Source organism: Neolamprologus brichardi, chromosome 11, assembly GCF_056152115.1.
Source record: "Neolamprologus brichardi isolate AB-2024 chromosome 11, ASM5615211v1, whole genome shotgun sequence".
NCBI lineage: Eukaryota > Metazoa > Chordata > Actinopteri > Cichliformes > Cichlidae > Neolamprologus > Neolamprologus brichardi.
The window spans coordinates 10,591,883-10,611,940 of record NC_142114.1 but is presented as its reverse complement, the minus strand read 5'-3'; the positions used below and the strand labels follow the sequence as shown (position 1 = coordinate 10,611,940).

General features: G+C 40.4%; 1 protein-coding gene across 1 annotated transcript in view; it reads right to left on the bottom strand.

Moving 5' to 3' along the window:
* The window catches only part of bckdhb (branched chain keto acid dehydrogenase E1 subunit beta), a 58,624-nt gene that overhangs the window by 21,992 nt on the left and 16,574 nt on the right, over window positions 1–20,058 (bottom strand). Inside the window, exons 7-8 of the mRNA XM_006794838.3 lie at window positions 17,542–17,639; window positions 16,116–16,226 (exon numbers count right to left, since the gene is read on the bottom strand). Of these exons, the coding sequence (XP_006794901.1) occupies window positions 16,116–16,226; window positions 17,542–17,639 (209 nt within the window). The remainder of the gene's footprint in view (window positions 1–16,115; window positions 16,227–17,541; window positions 17,640–20,058) is intronic.

Sequence of the window (20,058 nt, the reverse complement as noted above, 5' to 3'; positions counted from 1 at the left end):
TTCAGAGGAGCCAGGACGCCAGAGGAGACCTCAGACAGAAATAACTCCAAACATCCCATAAAGACCCATTAAAACCAATTCAACTCAATTACTCCCTAACGTGCACACACAGACACACATACTCACTCTACCTTTCTGCCCTGTAACCACGCTGTACCGCTGACTGTGTGTGTCAGTGTTCACACACACACACACACACGCAGTCATGGACACACACACGTCCATGACTGCGCACACTTGATGACAGCTCTCTGAGCATCCCACAGGCTGACGCGTGTATAAGCAGACAGTATGGTAGTAAAAAATCAATCAACCATTTTTAAAGGCCCTATAAAGTAATGTATAACATAACAAAGGGGTGGTTTTCTGTGGATGTAACATCTCGACAACGTCTTGTAAGGAGGGTTCTTTCTCAGCAGGATAACCTGTATAAACTGAAATTATATAGAATTTGAGGCAAACTGGCTGGAATTTTTGACTTGGGCAGGAAAGCATGTTTAACGCAAAGTCAGAGCCAGGACAACGCTGTAGTCTGCAGTGACAATAGCACACAAGGCAGCTTGTTCGGCATTAAGACTACAACTGATACTGCAGGTGGTGGACAGAACAATGGTACCAAACAGTGAAGCATAATGTGGCCCCAAAGGATATAAACACTACCAGTTCAAAGCTCACAATGCTTGGGTCTGTCAAGGCTCATACAACAGCTATTTTATTAAAAGTGATTAGTCAAGAATCTTTTGAAAGAAAAGTAACCTGGAAAGGGAACCACTCTGTTTCGAGCCAAGACCACTAATGCTCTCAGATTCGAGCTTCTCCAACACAAGGATGTAGTACACTTCTCTGTTTTTACAATATTACAAATTGGAATGGAAATGTTGGGACAAAACAAGCACTTTGAAAGCATAACTTTGGGCTCTATAATGTTTTAATGCAAATCTTCTGTGCTGTGTAGTAGACCAGGGGCACTGCTACACCTCTCCTTGTTGAGCGGGCAACCCATGTATCAAAGGCCACTGCAGGGACCCGGGTTTGAGTTGGCCCTGGATGTGCACACCACTCTCTTCCTGCTTTCCTGTCTACTTTCTGCGCTGAGCTGTCAAATAAAGGCTTAAAAAAGTTAAATAAATCAGTAAAAAAATTATAAACCAAACAACTGATGTGGTGACACTGAAGACTATTGGATGATTAGTTACAGATTATACCCAGGAGATATATTTTTAGTCATACCTCAGAGGGATTTTTTTTTCCTTTTTCATTCCAATATTTTTTCTTTGTCAAAGAATTTGTTCCAAATGATGTCACATTGTTGTTTTCCATTTCTACTCTTAAAAATACAAATGTTTTGGGGTTCCGAGGGGAATTTCCCAATATGCAATTTTACTACTAAATGGAGCTGTTTATCCAGTTAATGTTTGCCATGGGTTCTAAATTAAAATGTCATATCATTCATTTTAAATGAGAACGATTCAATCGCTGCATTCATCTTCTACAAGGGGAGCTTCCCAGAATTAAAGTTATCAGAACTTTGGACTGATGTCACCAGATCTACCCGGGGCAGCTGGGGCATGCCCGAGTCATGTCATTCATAAGAAGGAGAACTGATGCTCCTACGCTGCAGACCCCAAGCCGAGAAGAAAGTAATAATAATTATAATATGGATTGTACTGTCAATAATAGCTGCAAGCTGTATCAAAGAAAAGTACAGATTTTAATTTTACAAAACATGCAAATTTTATGATTGCTTCTTTAAGGAAATTATTCTTGATAATCCATTTATGTTAAATATCTTGGTAGGATGAGGGTTAAAAACTATAAATGGAAGTCTGCTAACTGCAGTAAGTAGAGATGTTGTGCATGTTGTCCTTTAAAATGGGTTTCCTTTAAAGCAGTTTAACGCATCCGTCCGTTTTATCCTGTTTATAGTAGGGTGTGTGGAGGGTTAAATCGTGTGCTGGAGCATATCCAAGATGATATGCTGGTATACCACCATCATGGTGGTTAACACAAAGACAGAGAACCATTCACACTTACAACCACAGATAGGGTAAATTTAGAATCACTGACGAACCTAATATGCAAGTGTACGGACATAAATGCACAAGGAGAAAAGTCCACAGAGAAACATCAAAGCCAACAACAAGGTTCAAACCCACAACCTTCTTGCTGTGAGACATCAGTGCTGCAAAGTTTGCAATGGCAATAGCCGAGTGCTGAGGGAGACTCATTTCAGAGAAATAATGCTAATAAGATGATTAACAAATTGTATTATTTTGATTTCATACCCCAGTTCTTATCAAAGCGTAAAAAAACCCTGCTAAATCAAAACAGTTTATACCAAAAGTCCAACTAAAAGGCAGACTGTCACGTATCCCATACACTAATGTGCTTTAAGCAGTTTAAAAAAATCATCGTGTCATCGTCAATCTTTCTTTTTTCATTGGGGCAGTATAGGATATGCTGCAGTGCAAGTTTGTGTTAGACTATAGTTTGCCAAGGAAACAGCCCAGCAGAGACATTCAACTTTTATTGTGCTCTAAATAAAAACTGCCACTTTTAGCTTGTGACTTACTACTACAACTACTACTTGTACTACTACTAAAACAAAATACCTTCAGGACTAAATGAGTACAATGTTATCATTGACCTTCTTAACAAATAATGTGACCAAAGAAACTTCCAGACACATCACTGAATAATGGAGGGAAAAAAGCCTCATTCCATTTTTCCATAAAATTGAACAGATACATAGACAACAATAAAAAGCAATTTAAAAAATACTCTGCAAACCTGGTGATGGCAGAAACCTTGAAAGCCACTACAAGGCAAAAATAAAACAGGATTAATCAACAAAAAGAAGAACTCCTGCTTCAGTGCTTCACACACTTCCACAACAGGATACTGTAATGTGTCCCAGTGACATTCCTACAGGAGCACAAGAGCATCTCAGTGGCCATGACATCTGGCTCACATCAACACTCTACACACAAAGAAAAAAAAAACTGCCCTAAATCTATTCTCTCTTTTTGTTGTGTTGTAGACAGTGTGAGCCCCATCATCAATTTCTTGAAAGAATTTCTTTTTTGTCAACTGCTACTGGACATAAAAACTGTAGAAATGGTCTGAAGATGTTTTTCAAACGTGCAGCCTTCCTTACAGATGTGTAGCATTTACATGACAGCAATGGTTTCATCTTTTTTTAACTTTAGCAGCTTTTTCTTTTAAAAATAATCTTGTTATCATATAATAATGCTTCACTACATGCCACAGAACAGGCATGTTCTAATATGTTCTGACATCTTTTATATGAGATACACAATACCACTGAAGAGGCAGCTGATTAGTCTTAAATGTACTCTCTTTGTTTTATAGCCTAACACCAAGTCCAAGCATCCAGCCACAGTCAAAAAGAATTACCTTTAGCAGCAACAACAAGTAGTCAGAGTCTGGGATTATATTAAAACACACAACACAAAGAGACAGGCTAAATCCACCAAGATCAACCGTGGAAATTTACACAAGTGCTTAAAACCACCTACTCGCCAAGAGCCTTGAAAAAAAGTTACGCTTAATATAATTTATACACAAAACAGAGGTTATCAGAGCTTCCTTTTCCTTTGAGATTCAACGTTTGGGTCATGAGCTGTCAGCATAATGCAAGACAAGCACCACAGTGTCTACAGCCAATAATAGCTCAGCAAAAAGGAACTATCCTCCTGTCTTTGGATGGCTTAAATTACACTGGTAACAATGCTTAAAAAAGGAGCAAAGACTTGCATATTTTTCTGCACAAGAGGCTAATAGCACATCTCAAAAACGTGTGTTTCAACTAAACAAATCTATCTTTGGAGTTTGCTTCCTGCCACAAAACGTTCTGAGAATCCAAGTTGCCGTCAGACTATGAAAAATAAATAATTAAAAATAAAAAATAAAAAAAATCTAGCCTCAGTATGAAGGAGGAAATAATAATTCTGACTGAACTCCATGACGTGCAGTCAAAATAAAGTTGCCAAGACTTCAAAAGTTAACAAAGCCGATAAAAGTTCTGAATAGATAAAAGTAAAAAAGAAAAGAAAAACATGAACATATTTAATAGTTAGAAGAGAGCTGATGTGAAAAGCAAAACATAAAAACAGTTAAGATTAATGACAAATTATTATTACTTTTCGGTTTCGGTTTATGTAACTGACTTGATGATTTACAGCTGACTTTTAAAAGGAGCTGGAAAATCACTCGGCAAAGGACAATATAGTAGTGTGTGTTGTATCTGAGCAGACCTCTTGGATGTCTTTTTGTCCTTGTGACTTCAGACATTCTGCGTTTTCCGCTCGGTCTTGTTATCGGCCTGCAGGCTGACCTCGATGATCTCAATCTGCCCACACCTCAGGCCAAAGCTACTTAACTTAACCGTCCTCTCCAGTGGAAAGCCTACAACCTGGCCCAAAGAAGCAACAGGCAGTCCAATTTATAGTGCAGACTGATTTTAGAGGGCTTATTTTGTAATGAAAAGGGCCACTTCATTTATCATTTTCCTTCAGCAGCCGATTCCCATACCCGATTTGGATATTTGCATCTGCCGTCAACACAATATGGCAATTAACCTGTTACAGTACAATTTGGAGGAGGGTGTGTGGGGTTGAATTGCCGTAATCACTGGCTACAGAACAACTATGTCTAATTTTCAAGGTTTTCAATTTTCAGGACTGTGAGTGTATATGACTTTTCAATGTGCCTTGATGTGCATTTGCCAAATTTAAAGGCCACATTTCTCCAGTGAGTGACACTGGGAAGAATTTGAGAAATCTCCAGTGCCTAGCTGTGGAATGTGAATGCTCGGTACTGCCAGGAGGAAGGCTGGAAAAGTGGTCAGTAGCAGACAGACGAAACTGGAGGAGGGGGACGTTGGAGGAGACAACCAGGGGAGATTACTATACCTTGAATAGTCTGGTAAACCACAAATTAATCACAAATTTTGTGATTTACACGTCTAATCCAGATAAAATTATCCAACTGCTATGAAGTTAAGTGCTGGTTTCTTCTGTTCCACTGCATTACGCAATATTTTGAGCATCACTGTCGGTGGAGAAAGCGAGGACAGAGCTGGATCCATCACCGAGAAACTAGCATGAGTAGTTTTCCACTGATATAACCACTGAAACACTGGTGTAGCAGTCCTGCTTGCTTGGGTCTACAGAGCTCAGTGTTAACATTGTAATTATAGACACAGGCTACAATAATAAGAACGTGGGGCCCAAACCTCTGTCCACTTTCTTCATGCGCCATTTTTTCTTCTCGTTTGATTGATTCCAGTGCATGTGTGACAGTGGGCCAAAGACATTAGGGATGCTGTGGTAGGCCAGTAAGCAGATACTGGCAGAGAACCCCTCGCCTGAAAGGGAAACAGAGGCATGAGCCCCGGCTTGTCTGTGAAGACGTGAATCCAAACATATCTAGATTTGAACTTCTTTAAAGTCAAAATGTATCTTGGATTATACAACAGTGGCTGAATACACAGCCAGCTGAAAGGTTTTTTCCTCTGACAGAAAATTGGGGCTTACAATTATTTTCAATTAAAAAAAAAAAGCTTGTATATTAAAAGAACCAGATTGACATGAATCTCATGTAATGTAGCGTAACATATGAATGAATTTAATGTATCTGATTAATGACTAAACCAATGGGCCTCTCCATTTACACGCGTTATTAAAAACACATTATTGATATGGTGATTTTACCTCATATATTCAAGATTCAAATTAGCTGGCAGCTATATTTTTCCTGCATATAAAAATTGTTGGTGCACTCAAGACAGATTTTAGCTGCAGCCTAAGGAAAATACTTAAACTACATAGCATCCTCCTAATGAGACTACGGATGGTGTCCGGAGGAATGCCCTACCAGATCTGGATTACAGTATCAGTGAGGTCCTGGACAATCTGAGGTGCAACCTAGCAGCGTCGAACAGACTGAAACAATGTCCCAGTGGTGTTCTACTGTATTTAGCAGTAAGGAGAGCATGAAGGACAGTCATTGGTATCAAGTCCTTCATCCTCCAGGAACTGCATACATCCTCTTGCCAATTGAGGCTGGCCATTGTTGTGCACCAGGTGCAACCGAGGACCCACTGCACCAGCATAGGGTCTGACAATGGGTCCAAGGATTGACCCACAATCAACCTTGTCATGCTGAACGATGTTACAGGCAGCATTGTGTGAAAAGCACAGGCTGCCAGTGGTGGAGCTGTCAATTCTGCTATTTTATGGCAAATGCAAATCGGGCTGCAGGGTGAGCACAGGGTCCACAAAAAGATGTTGGGGCATCAGGCCACAATCATGATGTCTGTTTCTAATTTTCTAGTCAGAAACATTCACACCAGTGTCCTGCTGGAGGTCATTTTGCAGCTCTGACAATACTTACCCTGTTCCTCCTTGGACAAAGGAGCAGATACCAGTCCTGCTGGTGGGTTCAGGACCTTCTATGGCCCTGTCCAGCTCTCCGATCTATCCATCCATCTATCCTCGTGGGGACTTCCCATTGACATAATGCTTTACCTAGCTGCTTACCCTAACCCTCAAAAATGAATGCCTAACCCTAACCCTAACCATAAACTAATTGCAACCCTGATACCAAAACCACATTTTGAGTGTGATAAATGCCTTCAACCTCGTAGGGACCTGGATTTTGGTCCCCACCAGTATAGTAAATTTCAGATTTTGGTCCCCACCAAGATAGGAAGAACCCGCACGCACGCACGCACGCACGCACGCACACCCACGCGCACACACACATCCTGGCTCTCCATCTCTGTATCTGGAGGCCAACTGTTTCTATCCACGGTTGTCTGTTCACATGATTATCATAATGAGTCTTTAGCTAAGTATGATCATATTTTAAAATTAAGCATGGATGGGTCATTTCTACTGGAAGTTTCATTGAAATTCAAAGCGCGTAGGTGGCAGCGGGTGCGGCTGGAACAAGGCCACGTCAAATTACTTCAAATGAAAAGAGATGTCTCTGGCTTAGATGGGGACTTTCTTCAGTTTGTTAGAAGCGAGCCGTTTCTATATCTACACCAAGAAGAAGAGACTTAGCTGGGAATAACTGGAGAGCCGTGAACATGTTTTAAGGTTGGGTTTCATTTGCATTACTGCAGTGACAACCTAAAATCAAACACATGCAACAGGAAAATTAAAACCAAGTATGAGTGCTCTGAATAAGCTTTTGCTGACAGACTTCAGACCATTCTTTAAACTGACCACAAATCAATGCTTGGCAATGTGGAATCATTTATAAACTGACATCATCATCATTTATTTATTTATTTACCTCCGTAACTGAGATCAGGGTGAATGGAGAACAACTCTTGATGTTTGTCATGGAGTTATTAAAAAAAGCTGCAGCCAGATGTGGCAGACCAACTGACTCAAACATGGAGAGCCTCAATTTAAAGGTTTTGCTCCATGAGGAAAAATAATCATTCAATCAAAAGCTCACTCAACCACAACAGTTCTAGCACTCACGCATTTCAATCAGGTTTTCCAAAACATGTTTAGAAGAGGTTGAGGAGTATGGCGGGAAAAAAAAAAAAAAAAATCAATACACTGATATTGACTCTCCCCCCCACCCCCCACTGGAAACACACATCACGCTCCTTTATTTACCATAAATGTTCTAAAAGTTTTGGTTTCACGTCCTTAATCGTGTTTTTACTCATTATCAGAAAACTGCTTCCATCTGAGAAAGCCGTGATCACTTTTCCATGGCCGGACATTAAAATATTTTTTGAAGCAACATGTCTTTAATGTGTGGTCAAAATTTTTAAATATTTTCCATCGGTCCAATTGTGTTCTGCTTGGCTGAAGTCTGAAGTCGACCTCAAATGACACATTTTCCCCCTTTGTAATTATGGTAGGTAGTATTAAAAACAATAGCAACCACAGCTGCAGAGATGGGGACAACACGCTGAACTTGAAGCCAAGCAGAGCTTGGTGGTGGCTTCCATTTGCTTGCATCTCTTTCCACTTGAGTGAATGGCAAACAAACTGATGTCAGCGTACCGGCTGGCTCCCCGGCTGCTTCCACACACACACACACTGTGTTTACCTGCAGTCTTTGCCTTAGGACATACATTTACAGCCTGAAGCCATTAAGAGAGAGTGCAAGTTGAGCGTAGATGTGATAAGAAGGTCTTATCTGCTACAGTGAGTCAACAGACTCCAGCGCACTCAGAGCACTCCTCATAACCCACATCAGTTCCAAGAATCAGAGCAGATGCTGATGCACATCGCTCCCCAAGTACGGCTCGCTACAAATCTTCTTCCTCTATTAAGCATCCAGTAAATTCTGCCTTTGTTTGGGACTCTGACATAATGTTATTTATATTTTGTAAGACCTGAGATATTGGTGCATTCGTGCACTGTGTATCCCTAAGTGACTCCTCCTGCATGTGTTAGAGAGGGTTTAACAGGTTCAGCCAAACTGGTTGCATCACTACAAGGGTTGAGATCCAGGCATAGAGAGGATCGTGAGCTGGAGAAAGCAGTTACCAGATACGCCAGAGACCTACAAGTTATCTCACGTCCCAAAAGAAAAGCAACACAGGCAGCACGGCTGCCAGACATACACAAACTGCAGTCAGTCCAGAAACTTAGCATGTCTTTTATCAAAGGTTTCATGCCAGAAAATGTGAATTACTTTAAATAACTTGTCTTTTGACATAAAACCTGCTTTGACAAGTCACAGCCGCGACAGGTTTGAGCAACACATGATGCAGAACAGTGCCTGTTAAGTTCTTTAATAGGCAGTGCTAAGCTATTATACTATCCCTCTGTTGTCTGTAGTAAAGGATTCAAATTCTTCACTTAACCTAAGCCTCCCCTTGTGTTTGCAGACCACATGTTTATAGCTGTACTGTGGTGTAGGTGTCACGTAGTCCTACAGTTCCTAACATAGAGTCAGGCTGCGCTTTCACCCTGCTCACTGCTTACGACGACTCACTGTTGTCTTTAATCCCATGTCATTGACGATAGACCCAATTGTAAGACAGTTTTACCACAGCCCATCCAATTCTTCCTCAATGGTCTCTAAATCACAAAACTAAATGCTGACCTCCTTCACCGGCCAGATACATGCACGCTGCATAAACAAGGCCGCACACAAAGTTGTTTGATATTTTAACCAGCTGTAAAAACCTGTTGCCAATGAAAATCAAACCGTGATCATAAAAGGTTTTGGATTCTCGACAAAATTTATACCTGAAATTCTTCCCACATCTGAGAAGACCCCTTAAAGGACCGCTACCAGCGTAGTATTTTTTGGAAGTGTCAAACAGATCAAGTCTTTGGCTTTGCATGTTTCTTCTGTGTGTATGGTTTTTCGTGTAAACAGGACAGAGAAGACAGTACAGTGTTTCAACTACAACACTTTGAAGCATATGATGATGAGCACTCAGTGGAAATGACTGAAACTGCGACCGCCAAACTGCAATTGTTTACTGGCACAATGCGAAAAAGACAAAAAAAAAGAAGAAAAAAAAAGAACAAAGGGTCAATCTAATAAAACTACGACATACAAGAGATAAAGACAGGAAGATGACAGATTGTGTTATGCTCTGCAAGTAACTAAGAGATACCAACACAACACCAGCTATAAAAAAAAAAAAAAAACTTTCTTCCCGAGGTGATATTGCACAGACAGCTTTTTGGCCCACTGTATTTCTGCAGTTTGCCATTTGCAAAATGTTAATTTTGTTAAGAAGTGATGTAAAAGTTATGATTGAAGAAATGCAACAAGCACTCCGACTGTCTGCTGATAGTTTTATGTATGATAATGCACAAGTTTAGCATTTACAGCTTGCTTTCAGTGTTGTTAAACACTGATCGGGAGGAATAAAAGGGGAAAGAAAGCTCTCTCTTCTCAAGAGCCCATTTAAACAGAAGAAGCATACTTTCACATGACTTAAGAGTTTTATTGATGACAAGTGTAGAACTCTTCTGTGGGGTTTTCCTATGAAACAAAACTTCATTTTGGCCAAAGCAGCACATTAATATCAGTGGATTTTGTGTTTTTGCTGGTGCTAAATCTAAGCATTTTATACATGCTGCGCTGATAACTACAAAACTTTAAAAAATTAAAAATGAATAGCATAGATAATATTGCAAACAACCCAGCACCAATACAATCACAGTTAGAGACCCACTTTCCAGTTCAGAGCTCCCTTCCATTTTAGTAGTAGACTATTAATAATTAGCTACTGCGCTGCAGCCTCAGTTTGTCTACACATTTTATGGCTGACTGGCTGTTGCTGCAGATACTCCTCTCACAAACCAGGAGAGACTGGGTTCTCACAAGGTAACAGAGTTACTTGGTGTTATCCTCAGGCTATGGTACTGAACTAATAAGGACTGAATTCTTTGTTTAATTACCGTTTCGTTGTCTGCACTTGCCCTCGCTCCTCTCTGCTTTTCCAACTTGAAGCTAAAGCTAGGCGCTCTGTAAAAGGTGCTACTGTCCCCCAGCATCTTGCTCACTGATGCATTTGCAATTTGTGGATAGCCTGATAGTCTTTGCAGTTTGATGCTCTTCATTAGCTGTGCAAACTGGGTACTGTGTATTTCAGTTTTTCTTTTTGCCTCACTGGGGACAATATAGTTGGTACTGTCTTGTTTTTTGTTTTGTTTTTTCCCCACCCAAATTCTTCTTTCACTCTCACCCTGCATCCACCGTGTTGAGATTTGTTCACATCACAGGTTAACTATGATTTTAACGAAAAGCATTTCCTGAACCTCTATCGATTATTGCTATTCTGAATTCTTTTCACCTTTATCATGTCTTAAAACTCTTACATTCTGGCAGTCCTAAAGATTGGGAAGTTAGGGAAGAGCTACTGGAAAACAAAAGAGAGAGGGGAAAAAAAGCCCCTTGTGGAGGTCCTTGGGGCATCCTGGGTGTACAGGCTGCTTCCTATAAGGACCTGTGCGTGAACCGAAAACTAAATTATAAACTGGCCTCGGTTGGTTCTTCACTGGCCGGATTCTGAGTCTGGAAAACCTGAGAATGAGGCTGAATCACCAACGTCGGACCAAAAGAATAATGGGAGTAGCAGAGATATTTTGTAAGACTCCCGAGTGGCCAAGTCCAACAAATGTAGGCCCGTGTAAGAACAGATGAAAATGTTGGCAAAATGCTCATCAGCTCAACAAGAAAAGCTGTTAATCAGTAGGGAGTAAAGCGGTCCACTTAGCAAGGAATCAGCAAGCTCTTATGTAGCATCTTTACACAACTCCACACGTGCGCTGCCCAAGCACGGCAGGAAGACTTTCCACAGAGTATCATCTGAGCCGTGGGTCTGGCAGACATAAACCAGCCATTTTGTTTATCCCTTAAAGAACGACTATTACATTTACTGGAATGCTTGAGACACTGGGACAAAATTAAATACACTCATTTTTTCTGTATTTTCATAGCAATTTCTACCCATGATTCCTTTTGTCAACAAGAGGCGTGAATATATTTAGATGTGAGTGTAGCTGGTGGCTGCCTCAACAGATCCCTCGGGAAGAAAAAGGCATGCTTCTCTTATAGCACAGCTTTAAAAATTTCTACTTTGGAGACACATCGTGCTTCACTATATACGTGCACACTCGAAAAACGACTCACGGGCTATATATAAACCAGCTAACCACAGACTGCACATGCATGCACAAACCCTCCACTCAAAGGATACAGGGGGGAAATGTGACTCATCGGACATGAGAAATTTTAATTGGCTGCCAACAGCTGGATGTGTGTCTGCAGCCTATCTCACTGCCTGCACACTCGCCGCTTCTCACGTCCAGTTAATAAGCAGCACAAAAGGGCTGGCTTTACGGAGACGCGAGGCTGCCGGAAAAGCTGGACACCAGGTGTACAATCTTTTGAATTAACAATGTCTTGGCTACTTCCTCTCTAAACTGAAGAGCACAACTTGTCCTGAAAATCTATTTATCAGAAGAGAACACCCGTTTCAAAAGGCTCCAACGAATCTTAACTGTTTATTTACTGAACTGAAAACGGTTCCATCTCACAGTGCCTCGGTCAATGAAATGATAAAAATGTATTTTAATACATCCCTTGTGTAGTAGAGTTTATCTTTTAGAGTCATGTTTTGTTAGTGTGATTTACCCGTGGGGGTTTCTCAAATGTGTTGCTATCTCGTAAGAAATAACAATTAAAAGCCTAGTTGCATATCATATACAGAACACACTGTTCTCCATGCTTTACTATTTAACGTATATCGTATATATTACTTTTTCAACTTACAACTCTACTTAATTAGGGAGAGAAACCTCTAATGGGTAGCATATATGATAGCTACTCAGCCCAAATGATGTCCTTTATGGAGTGCAAATTATTGTGGGGGGTATCTCTTTTTGTATTACTTTTGTGTAACTCACCTTTTCCAAAAAAGTTACGCAGACAATAGAGTTCTTATAGGAGTGCTGTCTGGTGTGTGGCTCAATCAGTTTTTTTATGCTTTTATTGAGAGGGTGCAGGGGAGGTCAGTCAAAGGCCTCCCACCTGGGTCACTGATGGCCAGCCAAGCTAAATCAGGAGGAGACTGTTTCAAGTTTATATCCTCGTACCATCAGTGCTGCTTTTGTCCATTTTAAACTACATATACTGCATGGGCAAAGTTACTGACACCTCTTCATATTTTAACTCAGGTGTTATCAGTTTCATTCACTCACATACAGTGGCTTGCAAAAGTATTCGGCCCCCTTGAACTTTCCCACATTTTGTCACATTACAGCCACAAACATGAATCAATTTTATTGGAATTCCACGTGAAAGACCAACACAAAGTGGCGTACACGTGAGAAGTGGAACAAAAATCATACATGATTCCAAACATTTTTTTACAAATAAATAACTGAAAAGTGGGGTGTGCGTAATTATTCAGCCCCCTGAGTCAATACTTTGTAGAACCACCTTTTGCTGCAATTACAGCTGCCAGTCTTTTAGGGTATGTCTCTACCAGCTTTGCACATTTACAGACTGAAATCCTTGCCCATTCTTCTTTGCAAAACAGCTCCAGCTCAGTCAGATTAGATGGACAGTGTTTGCGAACAGCAGTTTTCAGATCTTGCCACAGATTCTCGATGCTCTACCGACTCAATAACTACACAGTTTCAAACCTCCTCAGTATTAACATCAGCACAGAAACTGTGCACCGGCAGCTTCATAGGACATGTTTCCATGGCTAAGTAGCTACTGTAGGTGTCATATATAGGCCCACTACTTTTGTCCATATTGTGCATTTCTGAGATTTAAACTCGCATAGACAAAACAGGTTTTTAACCAATGTGACTTTCTTAAAAATTTTTTGGAGTCAACAACAAATGGACTGATCAAAGATTCAGCATCAAAGAGCCATTTATAGATATTATACTTAAACTAGTTCTGCATGGGTGGGTTGCAGTGTGACGAAACTTAGATGGTTGTGTGGATTGCAGCTCTGCTGATTCTCAGGCATTTAAACTCCTGCCAGCCCAGAGCAGCTGCACAGCGCCCAGTTTTTAGGGCACCACTTGTGAGGGGTTACTGAGGACACTCAGGGCACTGTACTACTGCCTGCTGTCACTGCCACAAAAGTGAAAGCTTTCAACTGTGGGTGTGTTTCTTTTTGTGCATTTTATAACATAAATAAGCAACAAAGTATGTGAAACTTTGAAGATTTCTATCTATAGTGTCAGTCGGCTTTGTAGTATTGTCTCAAGACTGCTGAAGTTAGTTGATTTTTCATAAAACATTATAAAACAGCTAATTATTTTCCACATAAGCTCTTTTACACATTCGCTTGATGAGTAAAAAAAGTCATTGGTTTGCATCCAAATTCCCTCTGAGGTTGGTATCACTAAGGACATCCAGTGTAAATCTGCCAAATCAAACATGCAGAACTACCAGCTGTGGTGACCCCTTGTGGTAAAGCAGATGCTGAAAGTAACTTTAGCTTAATTTTAACGCTAAAGATACTTTTCCTTTAAAAGTTGATTGAAAGCTAAAGGCTTTAAAATAAAGCTAAGTAATCTTTTGCAATATCAAAAGATCATTTGTTCCGCTAGTGCACTAATAAGTCGGCTAATTGTTTCAGCTCTAGCCAGTCCAATGAAATGTAAAGCATTTTAAATATATGCACAAAAGGCAGACAAACACAGCTTTCATTTAAATGCTAAAATCTATCTGTTAACACGTCTCCCATTCCAAACGAAAATAATGGCAGACATGTCTACCTCTGGACAACCAAAGGTCATCTCAGCATTGTGCCTTTGGCTCCTTTTATGCTTGAAATGAACAAGCCGTAGCATTTGGATGTCTCCGCAGCGTTGCATCTGCCACCTTTTATTTGTGATGGCAGGTGTTGCGTAAGCTACTTCCATTTGTTTTTGTTGTGAATAATGTACATCTGGCTATTTGCTTGCTTGTTTCTGATTAATTAAAAGATAAAATAAAAGCCGTTAATGCGTATTCCTGTGCATTAGTCTGGGTGATAATAATCGTGATTTGCACTGAAATTAATTCTGTGCCTTCACTGAAATTTGATAATAGCCTGATTAAAAGGCTGTTTCACTGCTCATCCAACAGAAGAGGCTTGAAAAAGAGACTGGTATCCCTAGAGTGATTAGTGTAATGCAACAGTGACTTTACTGCCAAATATGAAAGAAGGAACAGGCCCTGTGTGTGTGTATGTGTGTGTGTGTGTGTGTGTGTGTGTGTGTTTGATTGTATGTGAGTGAGTGTGTGTGTTTGGGGAAATTGGTTTATGGGTTTGACAGATGTTTAAGGAATATTGGGTTGGAGGAAATGACAAGCAGAGATGTTGTTGACAAGCTCGAGGTGGCAGGCTTGGCATCAGGCCTGTTAAGCAGCACATAAACACACTATTCAATTTCATGGCAGTTGTTTTAATGGGGCACAAATTACAACAAAAAAAAGGAAAAAAAGAAAAATGAAAGAAAGATTGCATGGACTTGAGAAGCCCCCTTGAACAAACTGTAACTGACTGCGGCTCACTCCGAGTATTTCCGTGCCAACACAATGCTGCAGTCTCTGCCATCAGTTCAAATTGACTCCCTATTAAATTACTACCCTCCTACCACAGTTTCTTCCTGCCTTTTAAATGCTGGTTATAAGATATGCTTGGCAGCAGGCGCAGCCTGGTGCTTGCTGATGAAGGTGTATCTTTCAGCAGAGGAGCATGAAACTTGGATAATAAACATGCAAAATTAAACAGCTGGTGACAAACAAAGATGGTTTGTGATGTATTCAAGGACCATTGCAAAAGGCAGCAATCCGAGTGTCAAGAGGATGCATGATTATGAGTCGTGTCTCACTGCAAGGCTCCTTAAGGTTTGACTTGACAGACACGCCTTTTTGTCTCTTCATAACATCAGACCCTCCCCAGCTGGTCTCCTGGTGGTTTAGTCTACAGGCGCTTTGCCCTTGGTGAGCAGGAAAGAATCTTTCTAGGCCACAATTCTCCAAACTGTCTTGTGTCATGCTCCTTCCTGTATTTCAAAGTAAATAAGGATGGAATACCCACTGGAAAGAAAGCTCCCTTCTCAAAGCCCTCCAAAATTAAATATTTTATTTTAGTGAGTGCCATAGCCTGTGTAAGGCTGAGGCAACATAAACTAGCAGTCGCGTCTTTCCAGAGGTAGAAGGGATCCTGTTTATCAGGAACCAAAGAGAACCACACTGCCCAGATGAACGTTGCCCAACTTTGTACCACAATAAACAAAGATCCAGTAGGAAGAAGGTTCCACTGACCAGCAGTATTTATGGCAAATGACCATCTAAATGAATAACAGATGTCAAAGTATTCAGCTTGAAACTCAAACGATATGATTCTCCAAATCTGATTATTTCCTGTTATTCAACAACTTTAAACATTACAGCTTTCATTCAACTGGCATCCTTTGTGCAGGACTGTGGACTGTGTTTTACATCTATTGCTCCACTATTATATATAATCCATTTATTCACTTACTTATAAAAAACAAGTGGCACCAAAATAAATATTTGTGGTACTTTTTTGAGTTTGCTCCGTTTGTGCTGTGTGCATGCAACTCTGTTACCTTGCAAACGGTTTCGATATCCCAGGGTAGGATGGTCTGTAGATCAATGACCTCGCAGGATACTCCCAGTTTTTCTTGAGCCATGGACGCCACCTCCTTCAGCACATGAATCTAAACAGGAAATGAAAAAGATTTTTCAGTCTGCCTTAAATTTGCTAACACTAAGTCTTACACTTAAAATAATGTGACAATAAAAAGGCATATTTTTATATTATCTCCAGATGCTGAAAACACTGTTGGCTTCTGAATGGAAAAACAAAAGCTTGTTCCTTTCCCACCACAATTCGGAATGTTTAGGAACTTGTTTACCGCTCTTTTGACCCATCCCAACTAAAAGCCAGCGCTTGACTAATACTTTGTAACCTAACATTCATATTCATATCTTTCTAAGTGCTACTATGCTTGTTTACAGGTGATAAAAATGCAATTTCATAATAATGACAGTAATTTAAGAATTGCCTTTTATTTTACTTTCAGCTAAACAAATATTGCACCCGATTCAGAACAGACTAACAAAAAGAAAGCTGAATGTGAAAAGTCACAAGAAAAGAAAAATAGGCGTAGAAATCGTCCTGCCTCATCAATTCATCACTGTTGTGTCCGGGTTCACTGAGTCTGTGTTTACTGGCAGACATTTTTTTTTTTCCGATGCTTCCAAACAAGAATTGCTGTGATAAATCTGAATGATCGCAACTGCAATAGATGTCAGCAGATGTGCCAGTTTGAAAAAATAAAAACAAAAACACAACAAACAAAACTCAATAATGCAATTCTGAAGAATAAAAAGTTACATTGTTTATTATCATTTAAATAAGCGAGACGGATGAATGAGGGTGGTAAAGGATGCTGTTTAGAGAAAGGAGAATCATGTTTTCCTCTACTTTACTAGATCCTCTTTCCTCCCTATCCACCCTTCAGTATTAATAGTTAGACAGTTTCCTTCAGCACTGTCTGACCCTCCCCCTGCCACGCTTGAAGGTACATGATGCCCTGGATAAGCCTGTTAAAGTGGCTGGGTACAATCGAAGTCAGGGATGACTCCTGGTGAGTTACAGGCATCTTTATATCAAGCTGAGGAACATAAAATCTCACATGTGAAAAGAAAAAGGCCACAATGGAGTGTGCAGCAGACATGTAGTGTTAATAGAGAGTCATCAACAGCCTTGATGTCGTGGAGAAGTCTGGGCAGATATGGTCTCTCAGGCTGCCTGCTGAGAGACCTTGCTGGGACACAAGGGGGGCTAGGGAGAGACTTAGAGTTAATCCACTGCTACCCTCCCTGGGTTTAAATGTCATTTAGTGAAAATGAAACTTGGACCCTCCTATATTACTGTGGTCATGGAAAATGAGTCAAAGATAGACTATAACATTGAAACTGCTCGGGTAACCTGCTGAGAGTGTGTCAATGGTGAGTGTGATTGCCTACCTGCGTTCCCCAGGCAACCAGAGTGACATCACTTCCTTCCTGTAGGATCTCAGCCTGTGAGAGCGGGATGGTGTAAGGGTCTTCGGGAACCTGCTCCACTGAGAAAAAACAAAACATACACATTCAAAACCTTAACATGCAAAATGTAAAATGAGCAACAAAAAAAAAAAACATTAATTCATCATTTCACTATGAAGTCGGAGATTTTTAGCTAAAATACTCAAACTCGAACTAAGCGTGCCTCTAAATGACAGACCAGATGACAAACTGATCAAATAACAGACCATCAAAAACAAAACAAACAAAACAAAAAAAGATTCCTGCTCTTGAACATTTTATCTGGCTCACTTCAAATGCTTCTTTAGGCTTTTTCCAGAACCTCATCTCTCACCACAGCCAGTGTGCTTTTATCAGCACAATCTAATGCATGAGCTAATGAGATCCTCTGCCAGCTATGGGCTTGTAACTCTGATTAATCTTGACAACAACACATTGGGATGGGGTATCAAACCGAAAAGGGGCCACAAACGGAATATCAGCCCAAAAGGGGGAGCCTCGCAGCCAGGCCCTCTTTGAACTCAAGTCCAAGACAAAGTGCATGTAAGTATATGGTTTGAATAAAAGCTATTAAAGTCTTGGAAAACATTAGCACAGTCATGGAATTTATTATAATGCAAAAACTTATCATAAACTCAGAACTGCCATCACTTTCAAACAAGCGTCTTATTAGCAGTATTTATACTGCACAGATGCAAACATTTAACCTCTAAATGTAGCATTTACTGTCTTTGAATCTCATTCACCATCTTGGTTTTGGCTCCAAAGTTTGCACAGCGTACAGGATCTTAAAGTGTGAGTGGATCTTGGAGAACGTGAACTACTAAAAAGCGTTTCTCAAAGGCAACACAAAAAGTTAAAATTGCAATTAGGCGGTGTAATTGTGCTCTAAGGAGATGCTGAGTTTGAGACCTTTCTGGAAACCTTGAATGGCTTCCATGATCCTTTAGAGCCTACGAGAAGTTGTTAAAGGAAAGAAAGGCTGCCCATCCCAACAACTTTGATGACTTATGTGCGAGACAGAAAATTGGCCAATTGAGTGGAAAAATAGCCTTTTTCAGAAAGTTAAACCTGAATTATGAAAACTGGGTTACGGTTTAACAAGTGGAATCTTAGGTCCTTGCAAACCAGTATAACCTCAATGGGGCAAATGAGTGGTTTTTGTCCTCTTGTACGCAAAAAATTAGAGGCCCCAGCAATCAAAAAACATGACTTCATAATCGAGCAGAGATCATTAGAGGCATGTGGCACGAGAAGCTGGTTTGCTCTGCTCCTGTAGGAAATGAAAATAACCCTGCACACGCTACAGCTAAAATACCCCTCAGTGTGAAGCCGACAATGGATTTGTCACAATGTAACATTAGGCGGTTTGATGTGTCAGTCACAACGGCGGCCTTACTAGGTCACTCCTAGTGCAACACCCTAGAGTTTTTCCTGCATGTGTTTAACCCCAACTCTGGGATGCAATAACCAGGCATCTCAATGTGAATGTAAAAATAAGGTCTGATTTGCTATATGCAGCTTGATACACTGTCTACACTCCTGCACGATGAATTCCAAATACCCACATAGAATAGAATAGAATGCCTTTATTGTCACTATACAGTTGTACAATGAGATACAGAGCATCTCCTACTCAGTGTAAACATGCTGGGGGGGGGGGGGGGTACAGTTCTGGGGGTACATGCACTATGGCTTCATGTGTAATGGCCTAGGCATGTCTGAAAACAGCTGTAAGTAATATTAAAGTAAAGGCCACCCACGTCTGAGTAAGATCACTTTGACAGCAGCAATGTCTTGCATTCAGGACAGAAAAGGGGTAGAAAACTATTAGCTAAAACTATTGTGCATGCAATGATGGTAGGGCTGGGCGATATGACCCAAAATTCATATCTAGATATTTTTTAGCTGGATGGCAATATAAGATATATATCTCGATATTTTTCAAGAAAATATCGATATCTCGATATTTTTTTAAAGCCATAAAGTAAGAACAAAAAGAGAGTTCTTAGTCAAAGCTGTGCCCCAGATGTCACACAGGCACTTTTATTAACATACAGCATAGATGTACATGAAAAAAAACTACTCAAAAATAAATTATGAGCATTTATTAAATAATAATGCTCCATAAATAAAAGAAAACTATGTTGTTTTTGTGCATAACAAAGAGCTCACAATTGTGCAGTCAAAATGTAAACTAAAAGACGCTGAGCATAATAACATAGAGACAGATTTCACAGCTGCTCTGTTCCCAACTTCTACTGCGTGACTGACAGCCTGGAGTTTGAAATCCGCTTCATAACCATGTCTTTTAACAGGTGCCATTTATGGTCCTTATACACACACACACAATACGGTAATATTACGTTGAAGCACAGTACGTATTACTACGCGAGGCTCCTCGGTAGCCGTAATGCTCCGACAATTCATCAAGCGGTGCAGCTCCGTAGCTTGCCAAAG